A 22823-nucleotide genomic window follows, 5' to 3' on the forward strand; every position below is an offset into this window, starting at 1 on the left:
ACACAACCTAATATTTTAAATTTTTCGCCTATTTTTTCCTTTTTTTTTCTTTAATAAGGGCGGCAATCAATCTGTTTCTGCCTCAAAGGACATAGCTCCCAAACGGGTGCCTCGGTGCGAGGGTCGCGTTGTCAATTTCCCCTTTTGATTTGATTTGAGTTACGTTACGAGCCACGAGCAAAAAAAAAATAAGATAAAATAAAATAAGGGGAATGACGTCATTGCGCGGCTCGTGAATTGCTTTGTCGATGTCGTGGTTCCGTGCCGTATACATAACAAGAACGACAAAAGGGTGGCACCCGTCAAGAAGAACCTGTTCCCTTCCTAGGGCACACACACACCCTTTTCTGCCATCCCGTAATCGACACCTGGGGAAAAAAAAAAGGAAGGCGACCAACCCAGTGATGGTCTATTCTACCATATCCCTCTTCTGTTCGTTTTTGTTGCCTGGTTTGGCACAGGCCACCAAATCGATATAAAGGACGTCATCAAAGAGAGAATCAGGTTCAAAACGCTTATGCCCGTCTCTAATGGGAATATGCTATAAAAAGTTGGCTCGTGGAAAGAAAAAAAAATGGGTTCGAACGCATTACGTCAGACGAACCGTTGTCGCTGAACCTATTGGCCTAAAGTGCTGCGGAACGCATCGATACGCTTCACGACTTGAGTACTAGATCGATGACCGTTCGGTGATGAACGCAGACGAGCAACGAATCACAAAGGTCCACCAGGGTGCGAAAATCGTACACTAGTAAAGTATACATGTCCGTCGGATGAATGAGAGCTTCCAATTTTCATCGGTTGTTTATGAAGAAAAACTTGTAATGGACAACAACTGTGTGATTTCATCGATTGTAGACTTGATACGAATAACGATGGAACTATCTGGCATAGTGCCAAAGATTCCATATTGGAGTTTAAGAAACGATGATTGCTTCTTATTGAATTTCGTGTGTCCAGGTAAAATTTATCGGACGCATCGCATCCAGAAATTTAACAATTTCCCTCCAGAAAATGTTTTCTAAACAGTAAATCATTCGCCATTTTTTTTTTTTTTTTGTTGCGCTATTTACTTTGCTTGGACAAGCAGTCACATGCTCTTTTTCTACACGGTTAGACGCCAAAGTGACGTGCCAAGATTTCCTTTGTCATTCATCCGGTTTCCTAAGGTGTTTGGCGTTTCCTACTCTTCATCTGTATTTTCTCACTTGTCTCCGGCGTGACCGGTCGGCCCTTTATATCTGCCCAGTCTGTTTACTTCGTCATTCCTTCACCAACGCCCCCACCTTGGCACTAGCCGCAGCTGTTTCCTCCCGGTTTCTATTTTGTATTTCACTAAGCAGTAAATCTTTTGACGTCATCGCAAGAAAAATCTAAGCGAAAAAAAAAGATGGGAGAAAAATAATAAAGCCTGTGCGTCATGATATCAAACTCGCAAATTTCACCCAACTGAGCGTGGTGGATGAAGAAAAAACAGCCGAAGGATGCGGCTGATTATGATAACATTAAGATTTGATGGCGTTCCCATCTCAAATACAATTGACTGATGGGCTTTTTCGGCTCCCAGATTTTTTTTTTATCTACGACAACATGGAGCGTTAAAAAAAAAATTCATGATTCGATTACACAAGGCCTTTCAGTAGGTCATCCGGATTGCCGGCAGCTATCGTGGATCTACCGTTGATTAAAAAATGGAAAGTGAAAAAAAAAACGAGATGGACGGTTTCTCTGCGAATGAACAGCATCAGCTCGGGTTTTAAGGGAAAAACAACTTTCTTTTTTTTTTTGCCTTCATCAAATTTTTGAAACTGTCTGCTACTGTCAAAGTGAAAGCAACAGTGAAGTGAAAATGGAGAGGAGAGAGAGTGAAAACAAAGAGGCTACTTAGAATTCACGTCGAAAGCTAACAGCGCTGTCGACTATTGCCGTGTGCAAGATAGCAAGTTAGTATAAAACAAACTCCCAGATTCTAACCATTTTGGTCTGTACGGCCCCAGTCTTCTTCACTCGATCATCTAATGCCATTGAAGTGCGCAAGTTCTAAAAAAAAAAAAAACACGAACGAGGGACAAGTTTCCAAATTGCCGATCGCCCTAGCTAACATTCAACCCCGAAACAAATTCATATACTTTTTTGCTTTTCAATAGTTTTGCGGTTTGAGGGAGCATAGCGGTTGTCGTCATGATTTTCACAAAACTAGTCTAGTTTTTTTTTCCTGTAAGCTGTAGAAACTTCTATAACATCTACCAAAGTTCGTCTCTTTAATTACTTTCCACTGCGTCCTTCCGTTCTTCGTTCCATCTTCTGCCTGATGATGACTCAACTCATCCGATTACACGACTTTGGAGAGAAGGCTCCTAGAAAATGTGTGGCACGGACGGATAAGAGAGACGACTACAAGAAGAGATGGGCGGGGATTGGCGTAGACTAAGGTACGCACTCGCGCACAATTACCGGAGACTTGAAGCGTAATAAGAAAGAGAGAGAGAAAGAGAAAAAAAAAAAGCAGGGAAACAGGAGAAACAGAGAGAGAGAGAGAGAGAGAGAGGGAGAATGCCAAATCATTAAAGAGATTGGAATCAGGCAGGCTCCCACAACCGGAAGACGTTTGGATGTGACGGAAATGACGGATTTTCAACCGCCATTTTCAAATAAGAGAGAGAGCAAAAACAAACAGAATCTCGGAAAGAGATGGCCGGGGCAGATTTCAAGCATATAAACACGATCGCAAATCTAACAGACACTGGCGGTAATAATGTAACATACGTGAGGCCAGCCAAGCGAGAAAAGACTTTGAATAAGATAAAGATCGAAAGATAAAAGAGAAACATCCCAGTTTGGCGGCAGGACCAAAATGTATAGGCATGTTATCTCATCCGTCTTCTGCTTCGATTGGCAAAGCTGAGCCCCTCTACAAGACGTTTTATCTACTAGATTGGGTGGTATACGGCCACCGGCAATCAATGTGCATTAACTAAGACTAGAGATAAAAGTTCAGAGTTGTTATTAGGTCTTCACTACGTGCACAGATCTAAGGGGAAATCTCGACGAGTTGTAAGCACACACAAAAAACTATGTTCGTCTTTTGTTTTTTCGTGTGAGCTTTTCCCATTTACTCTTCCCCTTTGATCACTTCGGTGTTCTGTCGTTTCGCTAAAGTGGATGCTGATATTCTTTGTGAAAGAAAAAAGTTATCATCGTGGCTGTGGATTGTTTGATTATCATCAATAGAGCCACCTTGCCACTCCACAGTGTTTGAGGGTTATATAAGGATCATTTCGCGGTCGTTTGTACCAACAAGTTTTGGAATATTCTTTAATCAAGAGTCTGAGCATTCCCTTGTGAACATAGTACTAGATTTCCTCTCGGAGCTGTACCCTTCATTTAAAAAAAAAAAAAAAAATAAATGTTTAAGACCAAATTAAAAATCTTATGCAATTGTAGGAAGTCCTTTGCAGTCAAGGATCAATGGAGGATTCACTTGAATCTAAAGATTCCAGTTTAAAAGCTGACAGTTTGCGTGAAATCTTACGGGAAAAAATAGAAAGACGACTAACAAGTTTTCTAAAAATCTGATGAACGTCGCATAGCAGTGCCTCTCAGTCTGAGTGTAAAACGAAAAAAAGTTGTCTTTGAAGATATGATTCTAAAATATTCATTTTTTCTATATTTGATTTCTGGGCAATCTAAAATTAATCGTGAATGATTGGAAACCCAAAATAAAAATATTATATGGCAAAAGGGATCACGATGAATGCAGAGAAGAGGGACGAAAAATCCAAAGAACCTTACTGTCTATCACTTAAACCCGCGTACAGTGATCCAGCCATGCACAGCCAAGCACAAAAATGCAACGTTTGGGAAAAAAAAATTCAACATGAAGAATCTTCAAAGCCCAAACTCGTGATAGGCGCAAGTCCCAATCTTTTCATTTTTAAATAATTTTTTTTTTTCTGATGCGTATCTCTCGTGTTCCTATTTTTCCACATCATTTCTCTCGGGAAACCTAATCACGCCGGCCGATAACGAGCCAAGAGCGAATTGAGGCCAGCAATATCGGCACTGTCCGAAGGCCTCATTGTCATAATTGGGATGCTGTTGGTTAGTTCGGTTCCGTAGACTACAGAACTATACGGGCAGGGGAATAAATAGAACAGGGAAAACATAGAACTTACATGACAACCCAATATTGTGTGTAGAGGGAGGAACTATATCAAAGGAACAATAACTTTGAGCTACGGCGTGTTTCTTTTCTTTTCTTAGTAGGATATATATTTTTTTTTCATGCGGGACGACGACCATGATAATTAATACTGACGAAGTTATCCGACGTCGATTCGAGCACCGTAGCTACCAAACATAGCCCGCTTCATATGGAATTGCTCAGACTGAGATTAGTCAGCCATTCTTTAGAGGAAAAAAGAAAATAATTCGACATATAGAGAATATGCTGCGCATGTTTTTATTACTCAGGTTTGGTATCTTTTTGATCTGCATTCTAATACGGGAATTTCGACGTACACGAAAATGGCGCTCGCGACATTACTCAAACGGATACATGGTGGCAGGGTAAATTGATTCAAATACTCGCGCATGGGGCAGGTGGTCATTTTCACCGACGAACGCAAACGGGGGCTCCTTCCCTTTTTGGCTATTTATGTTACATTATTCAAAAGTATGTTGACAGTTAGCAATGAAAACAGGAAATAAAAAGAAAACTAGACGATAAGTTGAGAACACGACGGTAGCCGTTGAAGAACGGCACGCCCTACCTTTGCCTCTATGTACCATCTTGCCCGTCCCGTGTTTGTTCAGAAAAGGATCGTTCGTTTCCAGCTAACAATGGGGGAGCCCCAATAGACGCCTTCACCCTGTCGGCGCTCACTGGCTCGCTGCGTTTCTGTGTCTTTTACGACGACAGTGTACGTGTGCACGCGTCTGGCGCGTCTATACACAGATTACGACAGTTATGCGAGAGGCCCTGCCGCGAAGCGACAAGCTCTTGATTCCTTTAAATTAAATTCTATTGATTGATCCTATTTCCTCTCCTCCCTCCCTGTTCTACACACGCATTTAAAAAATAAAAAAAGAAGGAAAGAAAAGAATATATGAAGGGAAGAAACGATGGAGTGAACTACGGACACAAGTTCGCCATGCGAAGATGACAAACTATTTTGAAATTGAAATTTCTCCTTCTCGCCCAATTTTTGTGAATAGATTCCGATTGCCGAATGCTCTGGAAAGAGACGGGGCGTGCAGGAGAGCGAGTCAGGAGACCTCTCTAGTTTATGAGTTGTCACATATCGAGCTAAATTAGCCCACTAGGGAACTGAACGTTGCAAAGAGCGCGAGCCATCAGAGAAATACTTAGGTCACGCACGCTGAACGCACACTCCATTAGCTTTGTTGTAGGCTCTCGAACTAGTCAGCGCTCTCGCCTCTATGAAGATCCCTAGTGCACCGCGACAATACCTCCGTATCTATTTGCCGTCATTTTCATTTGTTTCCTTTGCTATCCTTGCCCTAATTTTATTTTTTTTTTTTTCCCTCTCCTATACTCAATTGGCAGCTATATAATGTGTACGCTGCCGAAGCAGAGATCACGGTCCGCTGTGTTTTTACTTTGATTAAGTCACGACACATCGTTGCTATTGTTGTGCAGCATGCCGAAACAGTGGGTCGCGATGAGCGCTGGGCTGTTGGGACCCCGTGGATGGCTGGACGACTGCAATTGCCAAAGGGGAACAACAAACCTCGCCACTGCTCGGCCCGGTACCTCAAGGGAGCCAGCGGACATGGATCGAAATAAAAAAATGCACACAAGAAGAATTGCTGACAAGAGAAAGTTCGATTAGGACAACTTTTATGGAGCCGGAGTCGATCAACAAAAGAAGGGCGATGAAAGACGATTCCATCGGCACGAAAAGAAAAAAAAAGAGTAGCGCATCCGAAGAACTTTTTTTTTCCAACCTCTCTGTGAAAATAACAATAATTCGAAATAAGAATAATTTCGAATGGCAAAGAAACTTGGTATAACACGTGTCCATAAATATACATCTACGAAATTGCAAAGGTGTGTGTGTGTGTGTGTGCGTACAGTGAAATCGACGAAGACAGGGCAAAGCAATTCTATTCATACACAAAAAATGAGTTTCCTAAGGCGGTTGGCAAATGTCGGCTTTATATATCCAGCAGCACTTTCAATGAGCGTCGTTTGCCCTCGTCATACATCAGAAATCGATAACGCGGGACGCCGTACATGGAAGCGATCACCATCTGCACCCACCCTTTATTATTATTTTTTTTTTAATTCTTCAAGACTTACATGATTTTTTAAGCTTTCATTTTGGGCCGCTGTATACGGCGTTAGGTAAAACGATCCTACTTGACAAATTACAATGAATATTTTTATTTTTTTCACCCTTTTTTCTTTCCTTTTGTTTAAACCTTCGTGACGGCGACTATGATCAAAACTTTTAAGGGATTGTCAATCAATATTACTGGTTCCTTTAGCAAAACAGCCCTCTTCACTAGGATTACCTATGGTTCGCGAGCGACGTCATCGTCGGTAAACGTTGCGTAGTAAAACGGAAATAGGGATCGCCCGTTCTCCGTGAATGACGAGGCCTATCGATCTGAGCGAACCCATTAGGTGGGATAGCAGAAACAGTTTTGGAAAAATTGATTTCCCCCACCTAAAAATGGAATCAATTTTTTCTCTTATGCGACACAAGCAGTTGATAAAAATAAACACAAAAGCTAGGGGTTCGGTTGCTCAGAAAACGCGCTGCTTCCAAAATGGCCTTAATTGACTGAGTTCCCTATCACCTTTTGCGTGACAGGATATACGGTGCTGACGAACAGGGTTTCAGGCTCAATCAACGGGAACAAAAATGTGACAAAAGAAGAACAAAAAAAAAAAAAAAAAGGAAAATAATAAAGAATCATTAGCACATTATTAGTGGCCATCCTCATTTTGCGTTGACGCCCCCCCCCCCCCCCCCCCTATTGGTGTGGCCATGTCACTCAATCGTCATAGTAACCGCTTCCTGGCTGCGTCCACAGATCCTCGAAGAACCAAAACACGACGAGGGTTTTGTACGTACACATATTCGATGCAAGTATTGCAGGCGTCGTGCATTGTCCTGGAAGCCCCAGTTTTTTTGTGTGGGGTATCCTCCTTTTTTTTTTTTTATTCTTTAAGGGGACACACACACAAAAGGATCGACATCAAAAAGAAAACTGGCTCGCTTAGTAGACAGAAACGACAGCAAAGCGTAGGTATATCATGATGAACGATGTCAACATCGTGACGTTCGTGGATAAATAGAATATAAATAAATAAAAAAGAAATTCTTGAATGCCATCATTCGATCCGGTCGGATCAATGCAACAAAGACCTCAGAAAATAAGTGGAAAAAAAAAAACTATATAGTTGGTTCTAATAACAGCCCCAAGGTATAGGGCGGTACCAGTCACTGGGACTTGGGGAAAAAAAAGGCTCTTCTCCCTCAGTTCAACTGGAACGACATCCGTGTACAGCAAATAGTAAAAAAAAAAAAAAAATAAATAAATAGAAGGGAAACACGAATCAGCTGCAAGGACAACAAAAAAGGCTCCCGTTGGAACTCTAGGAAGTTAACACAAAAATCGAACATCGTCGGCTGAATTTCGATCCAACGACGAAAGCGACCGTATGTATACAGCCAGCCAATAAGGGCTGTCGTGTCAAAGACTCGGACAGTTCTTCATTTATTTCACGCCAATGTCGTCAAGCGATGATTATCTGCAGCAAACCGTCGCCTAGTGAAACGCGTCGCAATAAAAACCAACCGTGGCCGTGCTGGACACGCCAAATGGATTCGTAATACGGGGAACTTTTTTGAATCTTTACGCTACGCAATACCTCCGTCGTGTTTGCGAAAGCTAGGGAAGACTGCCATAAACAACGAATAGTGGCTATAAATCACAAGGAGAGGTGAAAGAAAAATATAAAAAAATGGGGTGCATTGCGACATGTTTCAAAGGCATAAAAAAAATTGCGATTGCCTGTACGTTTTCGTCTGCGTGAATTTATTCACTTGGACGACGAAAGCTTGCCATCTTCTTTGCGTTAAATCAAATATCAATAAATAAAAATAATTTTAAAAAAACGATCATTCAAAAAATTTGCATAGTCCTTCAGGCATGATGGAATCGGTTGGCCAGATGGTGGAGACCAAAAAAAAAAAAAAAAAAAAAAAAAAAAGAGCCAAAGAAAATACCTGAGCAATGAGCCATGTCGTCACAGAGATTTCAGATAAAATTGGTGATTGATGGTTCGCTACTTGTCGACACTTATAACTCGTCATTGTTGACAATGGCGATAACCGTCGACGGACAACGACCATCGCCTTGCTCATCCGTCACGCAAAAAAAAAAAAAAAAAAGCTGCTCGTCGGTCGTCACTCTCTTCGTCTCAAATCTTTGTGTATGACTAACCAAAGAATCTTCCTTTTTTTTTCCCTTTTTTCTTTCCCAGAATATTGTACAAGAACATTTCCTTTCTTGTTTTTATTTTACTGCTTCCCAGTTCGAGCAGATCTCCTTTTTTTTTTTTTAAATAGACGTACAATCAAAAGAATGCCAACAAAAGGGCATGGATGGGAGGGGTGCGAGTTTCACTTCCCTTTTGTCAACGCGACGACACGACGTTCACGGCTGCGGACGGAAACGCGGATGCACCGGTCAACGATTAAAAGAAGAAATAAAAAGAGGACAACGAGTGGGTTGAAACCCAAGGATGAGAAAATGAGAAAAAAAAAACTCTAATGAAAGAAAAAAGAATTAGGGAAGATACTATTCTTTGACATTGTGAAGAGAGAAAAAAATTGTAATGTTTTTCAATAGAAATAATGCAAGACATTGAGCGGAGGAGGGTTGAGGCAGTAGAAATCAGGTTGTTGCTCTGGTTGCGGTTTAACAACAAAAAAACGCCCAGTACGCAATCACAAGAAAAGCGGTTTATTGTTGTTTTGTTTTTGTTTTTTTCTCGTTTTGTTCGTTGCAAATGAAGAAGGAGGAAATAAAAATATCTATTCAATATCAAACGAGCGATCAGCTAACACTTGGGGAGGGGGGAACTGGTTACGTTGATTACGTCGTACGTCCCTGCGAGAGGACGACCGCTATTCTTCTGGATAAAAAAAAAAAACGTGTCCCATTTACAAAGTTGTGTGAGTGTGTTAACACAAAACCTTGGCAACGCTGTCAGGGCTATTGTCTAAGGTTTACCCGCTTGTGTATCTTAGCAAGTCAGACCTGTTTACAGGATGCAAGCGTCTCAAAAGATTGAAGCCGGAACTGGCAACAAAACCGACAATACTCGTTTTTATTAAGAACGATGGCACGTCATAGATAACAGACAACAAGGCAGAGATGGTGAATTGCTTTTGCCGTATGGGGAAATAAAAGAAAATCATATTTTTCAGAGAGAGAAAGAGGGTTCTGACGTTTTCATTGACAGCTTTGCTTTTCGGCCTTCTGATATTCAATAGAAATGTGAACTCTCAAATCTGCACGCAAAATAAACAGAGAACGTCACTTTCACGCCGCAAAATGAAGGTTCTCTCGTTTCGTTTGCAACATTTCAAATTTTTTCACCGACAGAGCACTTAAGCTGTCTTCTGCACGACTTTAGATGGTAATGAAGTTTTATACGCGGTCGGTCGTCGAACGAACCATCAACAGCCGTGTCCTTTTCGAACTGGTGACAAAAGAACAGATCGAACCGGAGTGTAGAGTGAATTCGATTGCTGCATTGTGTATGCAAATGGACGCATAAAAAAGAAAAATTCAAAAGAGACAAACCAGAGGCAAAACAATGTCCTTTGCAGGCACGTTTATACGTTCAATTCAATTTCCTTTTAACCCTTTTTCTCTTTTCAATTTAAGTGAATACATTAGCGAACGTGACTAATTGGTAACCTCTACCTCTTTCCTTTCATATTCCAATTCCTCAAAAAAACAAAACAAAACAAAACAAAAAAAAAAACGTGAAGGTGAATTACAAAATGGAATTCTTTCTTCGCTTTTCTTTTTTTCGATTGTCAATGATTCCATCAACCAATGACAGGGACGCGAGATTTTATCTTGTATTCTAATGGCTTCCCGCTTTTCATCTTTTAATTCAATCTTGGCAATTGGGATTCGATTATGAAGTTCCCCGTAGGATAGTACGGTAACACTATTACAGGAAAAAAAAAATTATTTCTAAGCAAACAGTGCAAGGGCTAGCTCATATCCAAAAGGCCCAGTCACCCACTTCAGTTACAACCGGGTTACCAGCAGCCTATTTTGAAGCGCGTGATGCGGGTAAGGTGCGGGCTGCTCCGCCTCTACGTGTGTTTTCTAACAAAAACAAATGGGTACAAACAACGACGACGACAACACGGGTCTCAAAAAAGAAGTAAATAAATAAAATACGAAGAAGAAAGAAGTGAACGAAAAGAACAGGAAACAAGGTTGCGTCGGTCCGGTTATTTATAGTCGTGAAAGTATGTGAGAAGTGCGAACCCAAGACGAAAACGAAGCGGGGAAAAAAAAAAAAAAGTAAGGCACGGGATTTGATACTGAGACATAAAGTATAGCCAAAAAGAAACTAGCCGCGAAATCTCATAGCAAGTATTTCAAGAAAAAAAAAAAAAAAGAAAAAACATAATAAACATGACGGTTCAAATGAACTAGCGCTTTTCGCGATCGACCCGATAAGACAGACACGGAGATAGAGAGAGAGAGAGAGGGAAAATGACAGTCGCATTTGTTGACGGCCTCGGTGTTAAAAGACGCAAGTAAAAATTGACTCCAGTCAGTCACGATTGAATCATTTATAAACTATACGCCATCTCGCTCCACTGGTGAAACCTACTCCCCAACAAAAATTCTGAATCGCGAGCGCCGTTTTCCTTCATTCATGGACCCTACCTTGATGCGGAATGATCTCCGGACGTTTCGACGCACGCTGACACGTGATACAATCCTGTTTTCCAGCTGCCGTGAATTCGGCTTTCTCGTTGCTCAAATTGATGAACACAAATCACACTAAGGTACCACGATTTTCAAAATGCCGGACACCAAAACCGAACAAACCAAACAGTTTCATACGGTTCAATTCCCTGCTAAACGGTCAATTCACGCATGCACTAGCGCACTGCCACACAAACAAATCACGCCGGATCACAAAGGAAGCAAAGATAAAACAAAATCCAAAGACATCGTTGAATCTTTTTGATGACAAAACAACGAAATGCAATTGACAAAATTTGGGGAAACGAAACGAAAAATCCGCAAAAAAAAAAACAAGCCAAGGCAGTTGCTGTTGTTTTCGCGCTATTGCGCGTACGCGCTACGCAGACGTTCGGTTGCAAATGAAAACGGATCGACGCCACCCTCAGTTTAAAAAAAAATAATAAAAATAACAATAATAAAAAGAGAATGGAAACGCAGATCGGGGTGGCAGGTTTTTCAGGGCTAAACCGACACTTCCCGTGTCTGCAAGTGAGCGCCAAAGACTCGACCCTGTGAAAGAGAGAGGACCAACGTCACGGTCGACGGGCACTTACAACTCCCCAAACTTGAAGAGGGAGAGCGCAAACGCCACCAACATCTCGACGACTACGGCGCCGCCACCAGCCCGCGGTGCCACCCACTCAACTAGCTTTTTGCCACCCTCACCTTCCCCTTGTCTGGACGCTACATAGCCCTCATAATGCACTGCTGGCCTACACGCAAGACACTCGACGCCCCGCAGTCTCTAGAACATAAAACAAGAAAAAAAAAAAAAAAAGAGGATCTCTTCTATCATTTTCTTCTTTTTTTCTTGGCATTGTTTCCTTCGCTTTTCCGTCCGATTCTTGGCACCTCAACCGTCTCTCTCCTTTTCTTTTCCACCGACAAGTATACTACGTGTTGAAATTGATCAGATTATCGGGAACAGCAGAAATCGGTTGGGTGGGAAACGCTAAAGGGAGGGAGGGAGAGATGCATTAATTCAAGTAGCGGGCAAAATAAAGAATAAAAGCGGCAAAACGTGCGGGAAAGATTCATTTTCGTCTAGAAACATACGGGGCATGAATTGAATAATAAGGTTGTATATATATATTTTTTTGTTTGTTTGTTGTTGTTGTTGTTTAGTCAAACAACTGCCGGGCGTATAATAAAAAATAAATCTTGTCCTCTTTTCGTTTTGCAAGGCTGAAAATGTAAACCTAACACTAACAGGATGTTATTATGGTAATCTCTCCTTCGTTGCTCTTCCGTTTTCTTTTACCCACCCGTCTTTCTGTTTGGTAATGACGAACGAGAACGATGGAGGATGGCATGGTAAAGAACAAAGACTCTGAGATTAACTTACGGGATAAAAGCCAAGTGTTCAAGGTTACACGACACGCTCATTTGACGAACACACTCGTATCTACTTTTACGTGTATACAGTCCGATTTTCCCGCGTTTGCTTAATAATGCGCACAAAGTTCTAGAAGGTAGGGTGGTTTAACAGTAGCGAAGGATTGTTGCAAGAAATCCCGGGGTAATAACTCCAAATGATGAGAAACTTTCACGTATAGGATTATGAGTAATCAATACATAAACAGTTGTTTGCTACATTCAAAAACGCTTTCTAGTTGAGTGTACTACGTCACGCTTGATGTTGTTTTTCGCTCGAACAAATGAAAGAGACAGCAAAACTTCGCATTAAAATTCGAATAGAAATCCACCTTATCTGAAAATTATTGACGACAGTGGACGATGTTTGTAACGTCAGACATTTTCGATTTTTCTTGCTTATCGAATCAACAAAAGGCCAACGTTACCGGCCGTCCAATTTTTCGCTTGCCCATTCTTAAATTATTTTATTGATTATTTAATGACACTCGATCGAGATGTGAACTTTGCAGATACAACCGACGCACCACATTTAACATGCACAGACGGGCGTGTGTGGTACCTGTGTCTTTCCAGTTTGGCTAGAAAAGGTAGATGATACGCACGGTGATTTCAAAGAAATTAAACGGAGGAGATTCAAGCGTAACAAATCATAAATCAATACCGGTTTCACTTGAATTTCGCCGGTTTTGTATGAACAAAAATTATAGACAGCCCCTTGGATCGCTGTACGAATACGAAAGCCAAAATTGATCCCGATTCTCGTGAAAAATTCCCACTTTTCAAGTTAGTTTATGTCCACATATAATGAATTTCCCTATCCCAGTCAATGGCCAACCCCTATATACCTTAGTCATGTGACAGGTCTTCTATTTCGCCAGGTTTTCGGTCGTGTCCTCGATATGGCTGCAATGATCATTCCATCGCTTTAAAAAAAAGATGAAAGTCGGGAGAAACCGAACATACCCAATACGCGTAATACTTTCGTCCTTTCGATTTCTGACCGTGCTTTCAATTCCTCTTTGACTCCTTTCCCTTTCCCTTTCCCTTCCCCCCCCCCCCTTCCTAATATTCGTTCACGTCTTTTTGAGTTCAATCGAGTAGAAGGATACGTTTTCGCATCCGGACGCCACGGCGGAAGGGGAAATAAAACTAAAAAAAAAAAAAAAAGAGAAAATGATAAAAAAAAAGTGGAGGGTGGAGAAGCGAAGACTCTCGTTAAACGGTGACCGTATACAGCTACCTTATCTTAGTTACAATGTGCAACTGTGGAAACATTTAATGAGCCGTGCAATGACATTTACACAAAGCGAAATCTATGGAAAATCCTTTCATTTCATCGCTATTTCAACTCTAGCTTTTTTTTTTCTTCTTCTTTCTTAACTTCAATGATCCGGTTTGAGAATCGACGTGCATTCCTCAGGAAAACAACGGAGACATGCAAACTGTGATGCGTCCCTTAAAAAGAAAATCTTTCATCTAATGTCGTCTTTTCCTCTTGTTTTTACTTTATTACCGAATTACGATTTTTTTTTCCTTTATTGATGTTCTTGTTCAAATTTTTTTTAGGGGGGTGTTTCTTGCCGAGGTCAATTGATTGATGGTGCTTTTGTAACAACCATTCCCTTATTTTTTTTTCTTCCCCGAGCAACTTAACGGGAACCCATCAGCCCATCCCTTTGCCATCAGACTGTTGGGTTATGTCAAACCGTTTCGCCCTTTGTTGTCAACCAAACTCGATTGCGTAAGAGAAAAAGAAATGGGGGAAAGTTATACGACGTTTTATAGGGGGGGTGAAACGATTGAATTACGTCGTCCGTGTAGCAATTAAACCCATGGATGCCGACTCTCGGGAGTCTCTCTGGACGACTCAAAAGTCCTAGAGGTGTTGGGGAATCCAATCGGAATCGAAAGATTCGATCCACATCGTTTGGCCATCGGTTGTCTACATTATGACTTTCACCATCACGTCGATCTAGCGATCGTTACACAACCCTTTTAGGCGTGGACCTTTTTTTTTTTCAGACAAGGACAGTAGATGTGAAAAAAAAAAGGGGCAACGTGATGTAATAATCATCGATTTCGGCCATTACAGTATTTGTATACCTGCGTTCAAATATCATCGTCGGAATGATGAATGACGTCAAGGTCTTTTCAATTTTTTTTTTTTTTTTTTTTTTTTTACCTTCTTCTTTTGACGTCACGTTTCTTGGCTTGCTGCACAGACTAAAGATTTCCGTTGCGCCCTCATCGAGAAAAAAGAGTCTGCGAATCTGAATTGGGGTTGCGTAGTTGCTTGAAAGTGAAAGGGAGTCGATCACAGGAGGAACGCCCGGGATATTGTTGATGAAAATGCAAGCAAAGGGCCAATCTGTGTCCTTTAGATTAGTGGTTCAAGTGGCGAGGGAAAGCGAGTGATCGAACGAAATAAAAAAAAAACACTAACCGGTACATTGAAAGGAGGATAGGAAAAAAAAAAAAAAAAAAAAAACCGACAGACATAAAACCAACAAACAAACAAGAGATACGAAATTGAACTCCGCTGGATGTTCTACTTATATCAGTTGCGAAAAAAAAAAGTGAAACGCAACCTTGTCAAACACAGAGGGGAAAAAAAAAAAAAAAAAAAAAGAAACGTCCAGAAAAGGAAGGCAATGAAAATAACTAAACGAGAACTAGGGTACTGTTTGCTTTTAAAAATGGGATCATTCTGAGCGTGAATTTTATCGATTTCTCTCTTGATTTCTCCGCTTATCTTCTTTTCTTTTTAGCTTCATGTTCTGCATTAAAAATCGTCTTTCTTTTTCACGAATTCTATGCACGTACACATTCTATGTCTCGGATATCTTTTGTTGTCCTATCGACGCTAATTGATCACGGGACCATATATATATATATATATATATTCCCTTCTTCTTCTCTGTACACGGCGGAAACGGCCCGCCAAGAAAAAAAAAAAAAAGAAGAAAAAAAGGATAGCCGATCCGTAGCGACGGCGTCTGCCCAAGACAAGTTCACCGCACTTACCGCGAGTACGAGCTTCTTTTTTTATGCTCTTTTACATTCTATTACAATTTTTTTTTTCTCGTTCTTTTCTCCGCACATACGCAGTATGCATAATATAATTTCAGCTGCGCAGTTTGTATTGCCCTCGTGCCGATGATTCCTTTCTACGATTCTATTTGTAGAATAATTGACGACGTGTTTGCCCCACGCACACACACACGAAAAAAAGAAAGAAAGGAAACCGCGACAGGTTTCCTTACAATTGACGACACCGACAGGCCAACAAAAAAAAAAACAACAAAAAAAAAAACAAATAAACAAACAATGCGATTGGTTCCTACCTGTTTGTTGTGCAGCAGAGACGAATCATTCAGATGTGGATGGTTCCGATGGGGCGGCAGCGGTGGCGGCGACGGAGACGGCGGCGGCGGCGGTGCGTGCCGGTGGTGTCCTCCGTTTGTGGAGCTGGTGCCATCTATGGAGCGGTCGTCCAAATTCACACGAAATGTTTGATGTAGTGACATGTCAACAAGCGTTTCGTACATAACAATATTTCATAACTGCTCTGTTATTTTGAATTGATGGTCAGCTCGATCTGACTGATTCTTCTTTATTTTGGTTGTCTTGACCACCAACGTTACCGCATTTGACAAACGAGAAACTGACGCAACAAACAGGACGCAAAGACGGGAGTTCTCTTAAAACGAGTTAACGACACTGTAAATCAGGACCAACCATCAGCTTCTTTTCCACGCGATGCAGACCAACGAACTTGACGTCAACATCTCGCTTCAAATAAAGCCCACACAAACATAGTCAACACTTGGTTCCTAAGTGTGTTTGTTTTTAACGGTCCACAAAATCGCAAAAAGCCCGAGAAAACTATTCCGAAACGGCCACTGATTTCCGGATCTCGTCATCGGTGTATTCGCGTCCTAATAAATTTTTGTCCGCACCAGAGCCATAATTAGCGTTACACAATCCAGGATGTTCTGGCAAAATTTTAATGACTGTCCAATCGGTTCATTTGGTGGTGGATTGTAAAAACAAAAAAATATGGGAGAACGATTGCCCATTTCCCATCCGAACCATCTCAGACCGAAAGTTAGGAGTAACTAACTTTGGTTTCTCCTTCTCCAACTGCCTGTTTATTATCTCATTACATTTTTTTCGCCCATCGCTGAGACAACCAGTGGTGTGGTGGCTGCGAAAATGGGAGGATATTCTGGTTCGATCCTCCTCGTTCTCACACGCTGGCCACATGCGATTTGGTCACCATACGGCAGGTTCTTTATTTTTTTAATTTTCTATTCATTCTTGTACCATAAACCACTAGTTTTTGAGTTGTGATACCTTGTCGCATAAACAGTTGGTGCAATGCACTCTCTCTCTCTCTCTCTCTCTCTCTCTCTCTACGTATCGTTTATCCGTTCCGACTAGGTGCTGCCCACCGGAAGACCAGCCAGCCAGCACAAAAAAAAAAACCGTGCACCGCTATGGGTGGCAAAAAAAATAAATGTATTTTTGTTACGTCAAGCCCATTAAGTTCACTTTTTTTTTTTTTCTTCCAGGCCGTCACCTCTTTTCAGGGGGGGGGGGGGGGGGGGGGGGGGGGGGGGGGGGGGGGGGGGTAGAAATAAGTTGCCACTCCACTGGTCATTCTTATTCGACAATGTTTTAAAAATTTATAATAATAGTGTTCTAAAAATAGTTGACTGTTGAACTATGAAGCTCACCGATAAAAAAAACAAAAACAAATGACAAACAAATAATAAAGGCGGGCAATTTCAAATTTTGCCCGTCTTCCGTTTAATCCGAAAAAAAAAAAAAGCAATTGACTTATTCGACGAAGGCCCGGCTGTAATAGCCTTTGGCAATACTTCGAAGGCGATAGATCGTCGAAAGGTGAATTGCTGCCGTATTTCATCGGCGAAACACGTATTCAATATTGAAACAAAACAAAAAAAAAATCGTTTGCGGCTAGAATAAAATCAAACATCTTATTGCCTTTTAAAGACTATCAAAATCTTCTATATGGTAATGTGCCCATTTTCCGTGAAAGACAATCTTCTCCCACACAAACTATGGGGGTCTACGAAAAAAAAAAAAAAAAAAAAAGACATTTCGCACGTTCGCCGGTAAAAAATCAACGAGCAGCTATTTATCTAATGCCAAACGATCGATCCTATAGGTTCTGGTTTCTTGATTTTCCATTTTGTTTGCGTAAATCTTCTGTTTCTTTCTTCCAAAAAAAAAAAAAAAAAAAAAACCAAAAACAAACATGAAGTAAATACCTTCTCTAGAACGTGCCGCTGGGACGTCCGTCGGTAATGGCGACGATATCGTCCGTTTGGCTGATGTTGCGGACGGCACCTGTGGCGTCGCCACTACGACCGTCGTCAAACTCGTCGCCAGATTTGCGTCTCCGTCGGCGCTATCATCGTCGTCACTCTCGATGACTCGATGGTAGACGTCGTTTTGTCGGCCTGACGCCATCTCCTTCGACACACAGCCCGCCATTTACAAAAATTAAACAATCGCGCACAACAACAAAAATGTCAGGGGAAAAAAAAAAAAGAAAAGAATAGAGAACACAAGAGGAAGAACACAAGTCTCTCCGTTTGTTTGTTTTCTCTCGCTTTCTATTTCGCCCCCTCTCACACACGCACGTGTGTCTCTCTTTTCCGCATACGCAATTGTATGCGCCCTTTTGTTTATACGTCACGGTCGGATTGCCTGTTCGTCTCTCACGCTGGTGAACGCGATGGCACCGTAAAGATACATTGAACAGAAAGAAAAACTAGAAGGACCAATGAAAGAAAGAGCTCTGCAGAACAGGTGATCAACATGGCGTTTCTTCCCTGAGGAAAACAACAAGTGCAACATCAGCAAACGCGACAAACGCCAAAGTAACAAAGCCAGAAGGCGAACGGATGCATGGCAGCAGCGGGAGCTAATCCATCAGATTACGTATTGTCTCTTGTTTTTGTTTTTTTTTTTTTTTTTTTTTTTTTTTTTTTTTTTCTTTAAACCGTTAGGTCGCTGTTTTTGACTGTGAGTGACTACGTTGCGCGTTTCTTTTCTCTTTTTTTCTCACACGCAACACCCAGCGGCGGCATAAGGCAACCCTGTCAGACGCCGGAATAACGCCATCCAGCTCCCCCCCCCCCCCCCCCCAAACGAATAGCTAATGAATGCTGGAAAGGGCTGAGGCCAACCGGTTTCGCGGTGCGTTCCACAAGTTTGGAAAGGAGGATACGGTTGACTCGTTAAACGGTTGTGGAAAAAAAAAAAAGAGAGGGCCTAACTAGAATCAACAGTTGTCTGATGGTTTTGTTAACAACAAGTACGGTACACCCATTAGTTTATGAAACAGTTGAACGCAACGAAATTAACAGTGAACAAAATCGATTGAAAAGAGAGACAAAATAAAAAAAAAAAAAAAAAGGGAATTCGCACGCCATCATTTGTTTCTCCGATTATCGGAAAAATTCATTATCGTTAACGATTTGAAACGATCGCATCCAGTTTTATTACTAAAGCCACGCGATTCTCTCTCGTGTTGGCAATCTGCGTTTAGCCAACTAGGCCGAAGGCTGTGTTTGTCTAAATTTTTAAAAATTCCTCTGAAAGATTTTTATTGTTGTTATTGTCCTTCTCGTATGCAATTTACTTTCCATCTTGCGTTCGACGCCAAAACAATCTCGCAGCGAAGTTAAGCAGAGCGCAACAATGGCCCGCCAACCGCACGCGTTCGCGCTTATAGCGAGCGAGAGAGACAACTGACAGTACGTTAGAACGCGAGAGAAAAAGAGATTGGAAAAGTAGAGAGAAAGAGAGAGAGAAGAGAGAGAGAGAGAGAGTGAAACGTCAGAGCAGAAATAGAATGAAGGATATGCAACAGAGTGTACCGTTTCGTCACACCGACAGTCATGGAGATGATTTTCAATTGAAAATGTATTCAAAAAAGAAAAAGAAAAAAAAAAACCTGCGCCACACACTTAACGGATTGGATACAATCCAGCGGACGGCTATTCTCCCATGACACAGCGGTTGACAATCGATTCAAATTCGTCTTGCTCATTAGAAAATTTTCTATTTTTTTTTTTTTTTTTTTTTTTTTTTTTTCTCTCGTCTTGTTGTTTTGTTGGTGGTCTGTACGCTGCCCATCTCGAACGAAAAAAAAAAAAAAAAAAAAAAATAGAAAACGTCCCGACTTCTCATGATTCAATGACGGCAAAAAGACATCCACGCTCGATTATTGCGCTGTCTCAATCTCATCAGCAAGGTGTGGTCTGCTTCTTTTTAACCTTCGTTTCGGCTAAGCACCCAAAGAGAAAAGAGTTTGGTACGACGCGTCAAACTATTCCAATTTCTAATCGCATGTGTAAGCGCGCTCACAACACACAACGCGGATTCTGAATTTCACCAAAAGCTGAATTTCTTACGAATGAATTCAATTACAATGTACGTCAAACGAAGACAAGGAACAAAATGCTGACGCCATTCCACCTAGTGTAACTTCCATGTTTTGTCAAATGGGATTTGTTTTCTAAAGAAATTGACCTCCATTCGAACAGGCATTTGTTTTTGGTTCTGCGAACGTGATCACCAAAGAAAAACTGTGCGTTTGTACTAGTTTGTACTTCTTGGAACGCTCCAAGTGTCTACTCATTGCAATCCGAGAATGGCAAACTGGAAAGCAAATGAATTTACGAACAAAACGGTAAATTTAAAAAAATAAAAGGAGTTGGTGAAGTGGAATTGAAATTTTCGGATTGCGACACGATAAGCAACTGGGTTCAAATCGTCCTTTTTGGTTTTCGACCATTTTTCATTCTTTTTTCTCTCGCAATTTCAGGTTCGATTGAGAACGGACTGGACACATTAGACCAACAACAAAAACAACAAAACGAAAAGGAAAGCGCAACCGTTCTATATACGGAGGCAACAAGGGCAATTGTTTAGCCGCTATTGGCTCTTGCAAAAGGCACACAACCACAGCGGCCGCCGCAACCCACGGCGTCGCCAGAAAAAAAAAAAATAAAAACGAGCGGACTCTGATCGGTGGAGATTCAAAGAAAAATAACACGAGGAAAAAAAAAATACTTGTTGCAGCTGTCGATTTCTCTGCGAATGATTGCCATTCAACTGCTGTTGTTGCTGCTGTTGTTGTTGCAACTGACGGCCTCTGTTGCTCAAAAAACTAGGGAGAGTGAGATGATAGCCCTGGATGTAAGGTTGCGGTCGGAATGTTGGTGCCCTTGTGGTCAAATTCTGACTACTGCCACCGTGGCCGTTCACTGTCGCCGACAGCGGGGTCGGCAACGAAGGCAACGGTTGCTGGATGGCCACCACCGGCTCGGCTAATTCGCCTGTCGAGCCTAAGGTGGTGCCACTACGCGAGCTCGTGGGCATAAAAGCCGGCGTGGACGGCCACCGTCTCGGCTTGTTGCGACTCTTGACCCGTCGCGATCGCCCGAAACTCAGCCAGGCTTTGCCCATGGGCGAACGGGCCGAGAGATCGCCGAGTGCTGATTCATCGTCGCTACAGTCGACGTCTTCTGGGCTGGATCCGCAAGCCGGCGCGATGACGTCAGCCGACTCGGACAGAAGTTCTTCAGACTCGGCCGATTTCGGACCGTTGGCCGCCAGTTGTTGCGACTCGGAGCTGTTCGTTCCGTTCCAGTGTTGATGAAACTGTCCGACAAGCATCGGTAGCGACAACTTGCGCCGCGATTTTAAATTGCTTTTCAAACGGGTCAGTGTCTTCTCCATTTTTTTTTTTTTGTCTCTTTTTGTTTACCTTGTGTTGTTTTTGTTTTTCTGAAATCTTTTTTTTTTTTTTTTATCTATTCGAATCTCTCGATTTTGCCTTCGCTCACGGCTTTTCTTCCTCCCCCAAAAAACACGACAATCATACGCCGATTGATAATGTCCGACTCAATGCCAGCGGGTATTTAAACTTGTTGGATGAATACAGAAAGAAAGAAAGAAAAAAAGACAGCCAAGATGAGGAATATGGAGGACAAAAGAATAATAATAATAATAACGTGAAGAAGAAGAAGAAAAAAAAACACACGATGATGGATGACAAGAGGAAAAATGAGACAAAGATAAGAAATAAAAAGATAGATTGAAGAAACCAGTCGTCACTGCACAGTTATCCAACGACCCCGCTTCTTTAAGCTTGTCTTTTCGATTTTTTTTTTTCTAGGTCCTTTTTTTTTCTTCTTTGCTTAATACAATATCTGTCAAAACCGGACGAAGAAGGCCGTCTTGACACAATCTGACACCCGGATCGGAATCACGAAATTGCTACGTTGTTGCACGGATATCACGGAAAAGTCCCGAAAACCTAGAAACATTCCAGCCCAAGTGTTGTAGTAGGAAACAGCAACATCAACAACAACAACAAAAAAAAGGGCCAGCAATTTTCAAAGACGAAAAAAAAAAAAAAAAAATGAGAAATTTGTGCGCACGTCCATCGGCGAAAGAGATCTTGCAAGTAGGAAAGGTGTCACAAACCACTGCGACCTTTCGTGACCCAAACGCAACTAGAAACGCCACACGACGCGCCACTACACTCCACAGACGACGATAAAACAAAAAGGCCAAAAATCTCAAGGCGGATGAAAGCAATCCCGAATCACCGTTTTCATGATCCTTTGATGACTATGGCTACCATCATTTCGCCAACATGTCGTTTCTCGTTTTTTTATTTTGATAGCGACTCGGAAATTTCCGGCTATTACTGGCACCAAAGTAAACAAACACAAGAGCACCCACTACAAGTTGCGCACACAATCGAACGAATAGAAGTGCAAAGAAGACCAAAAAAAAAAAAAAAAAAAACAGAACGAATACACGAAACGAATCGCCAAAACTCAAAAAGAATTGTCCTATTTTTTTTTTTTTTTTTGTCTGAATAGATTTTGTGTTGGTTAATTTCGCTTCAACTAATAGCGTCTCCCGCAACCACAACTTGGCATACGCGACGCCAGCGACCGACTGACTGCGTGTGCTCGCCGGAGTCGCGTGGACTTTCTTTCTCTCACTCTCCTTTTTTTTCTTCAAAAAAAAAAAAAAAAAGCTGGGCGGGCCGGGCCATAGCTCGGCACTACCTACTATTGCACTGCTGTTTGAAGCTACGGTAGAAAAGACAGGACTTTAGAAGAGGAGGGCTAGGCCAGGTTGATTCTTTTTTTTTTTTCCTTCCTCCTTCTTCGGTTATGGTTTTTTTTTTTTTTTCTCGGGCTCTTTTCCTTCCTTTCCGTATGCGATCTAGCCCATTCTTACCATCCTCTTTATTTTTTTTTTTTTCTTCCTTCCCCAATCACCATCTCCCCCTTCTCTTTGCTTCTCTCTTTTTTTGGTTTGCTTCTCCGAGAGTTCTA

At 41.7% G+C, this 22823-nt stretch overlaps 1 protein-coding gene across 3 annotated transcripts in view; it reads right to left on the reverse strand.

Annotated features, from left to right (window-relative positions):
• The window catches only part of LOC130685458 (pleckstrin homology domain-containing family G member 5-like), a 123549-nt gene that overhangs the window by 67920 nt on the left and 32806 nt on the right, over positions 1 to 22823 (reverse strand). The window contains exons 1-3 of one of the 3 annotated variants that reach the window (XM_059494418.1): positions 20536 to 21241; positions 17721 to 17925; positions 15768 to 15901 (exon numbers count right to left, since the gene is read on the reverse strand). The exons of the other annotated variants lie outside the window; for them this stretch is intronic. Of the exons in view, the coding sequence (XP_059350401.1) occupies positions 15768 to 15901; positions 17721 to 17925; positions 20536 to 21204 (1008 nt within the window). The 5' untranslated portion in view covers positions 21205 to 21241. Of the gene's footprint in view, positions 1 to 15767; positions 15902 to 17720; positions 17926 to 20535; positions 21242 to 22823 lie in introns of those variants that run through there. 3 annotated transcript variants of the gene reach the window in all.

This window comes from Daphnia carinata, chromosome 3 (assembly GCF_022539665.2).
Source record: "Daphnia carinata strain CSIRO-1 chromosome 3, CSIRO_AGI_Dcar_HiC_V3, whole genome shotgun sequence".
Classification (NCBI taxonomy): Eukaryota; Metazoa; Arthropoda; class Branchiopoda; order Diplostraca; family Daphniidae; genus Daphnia; species Daphnia carinata.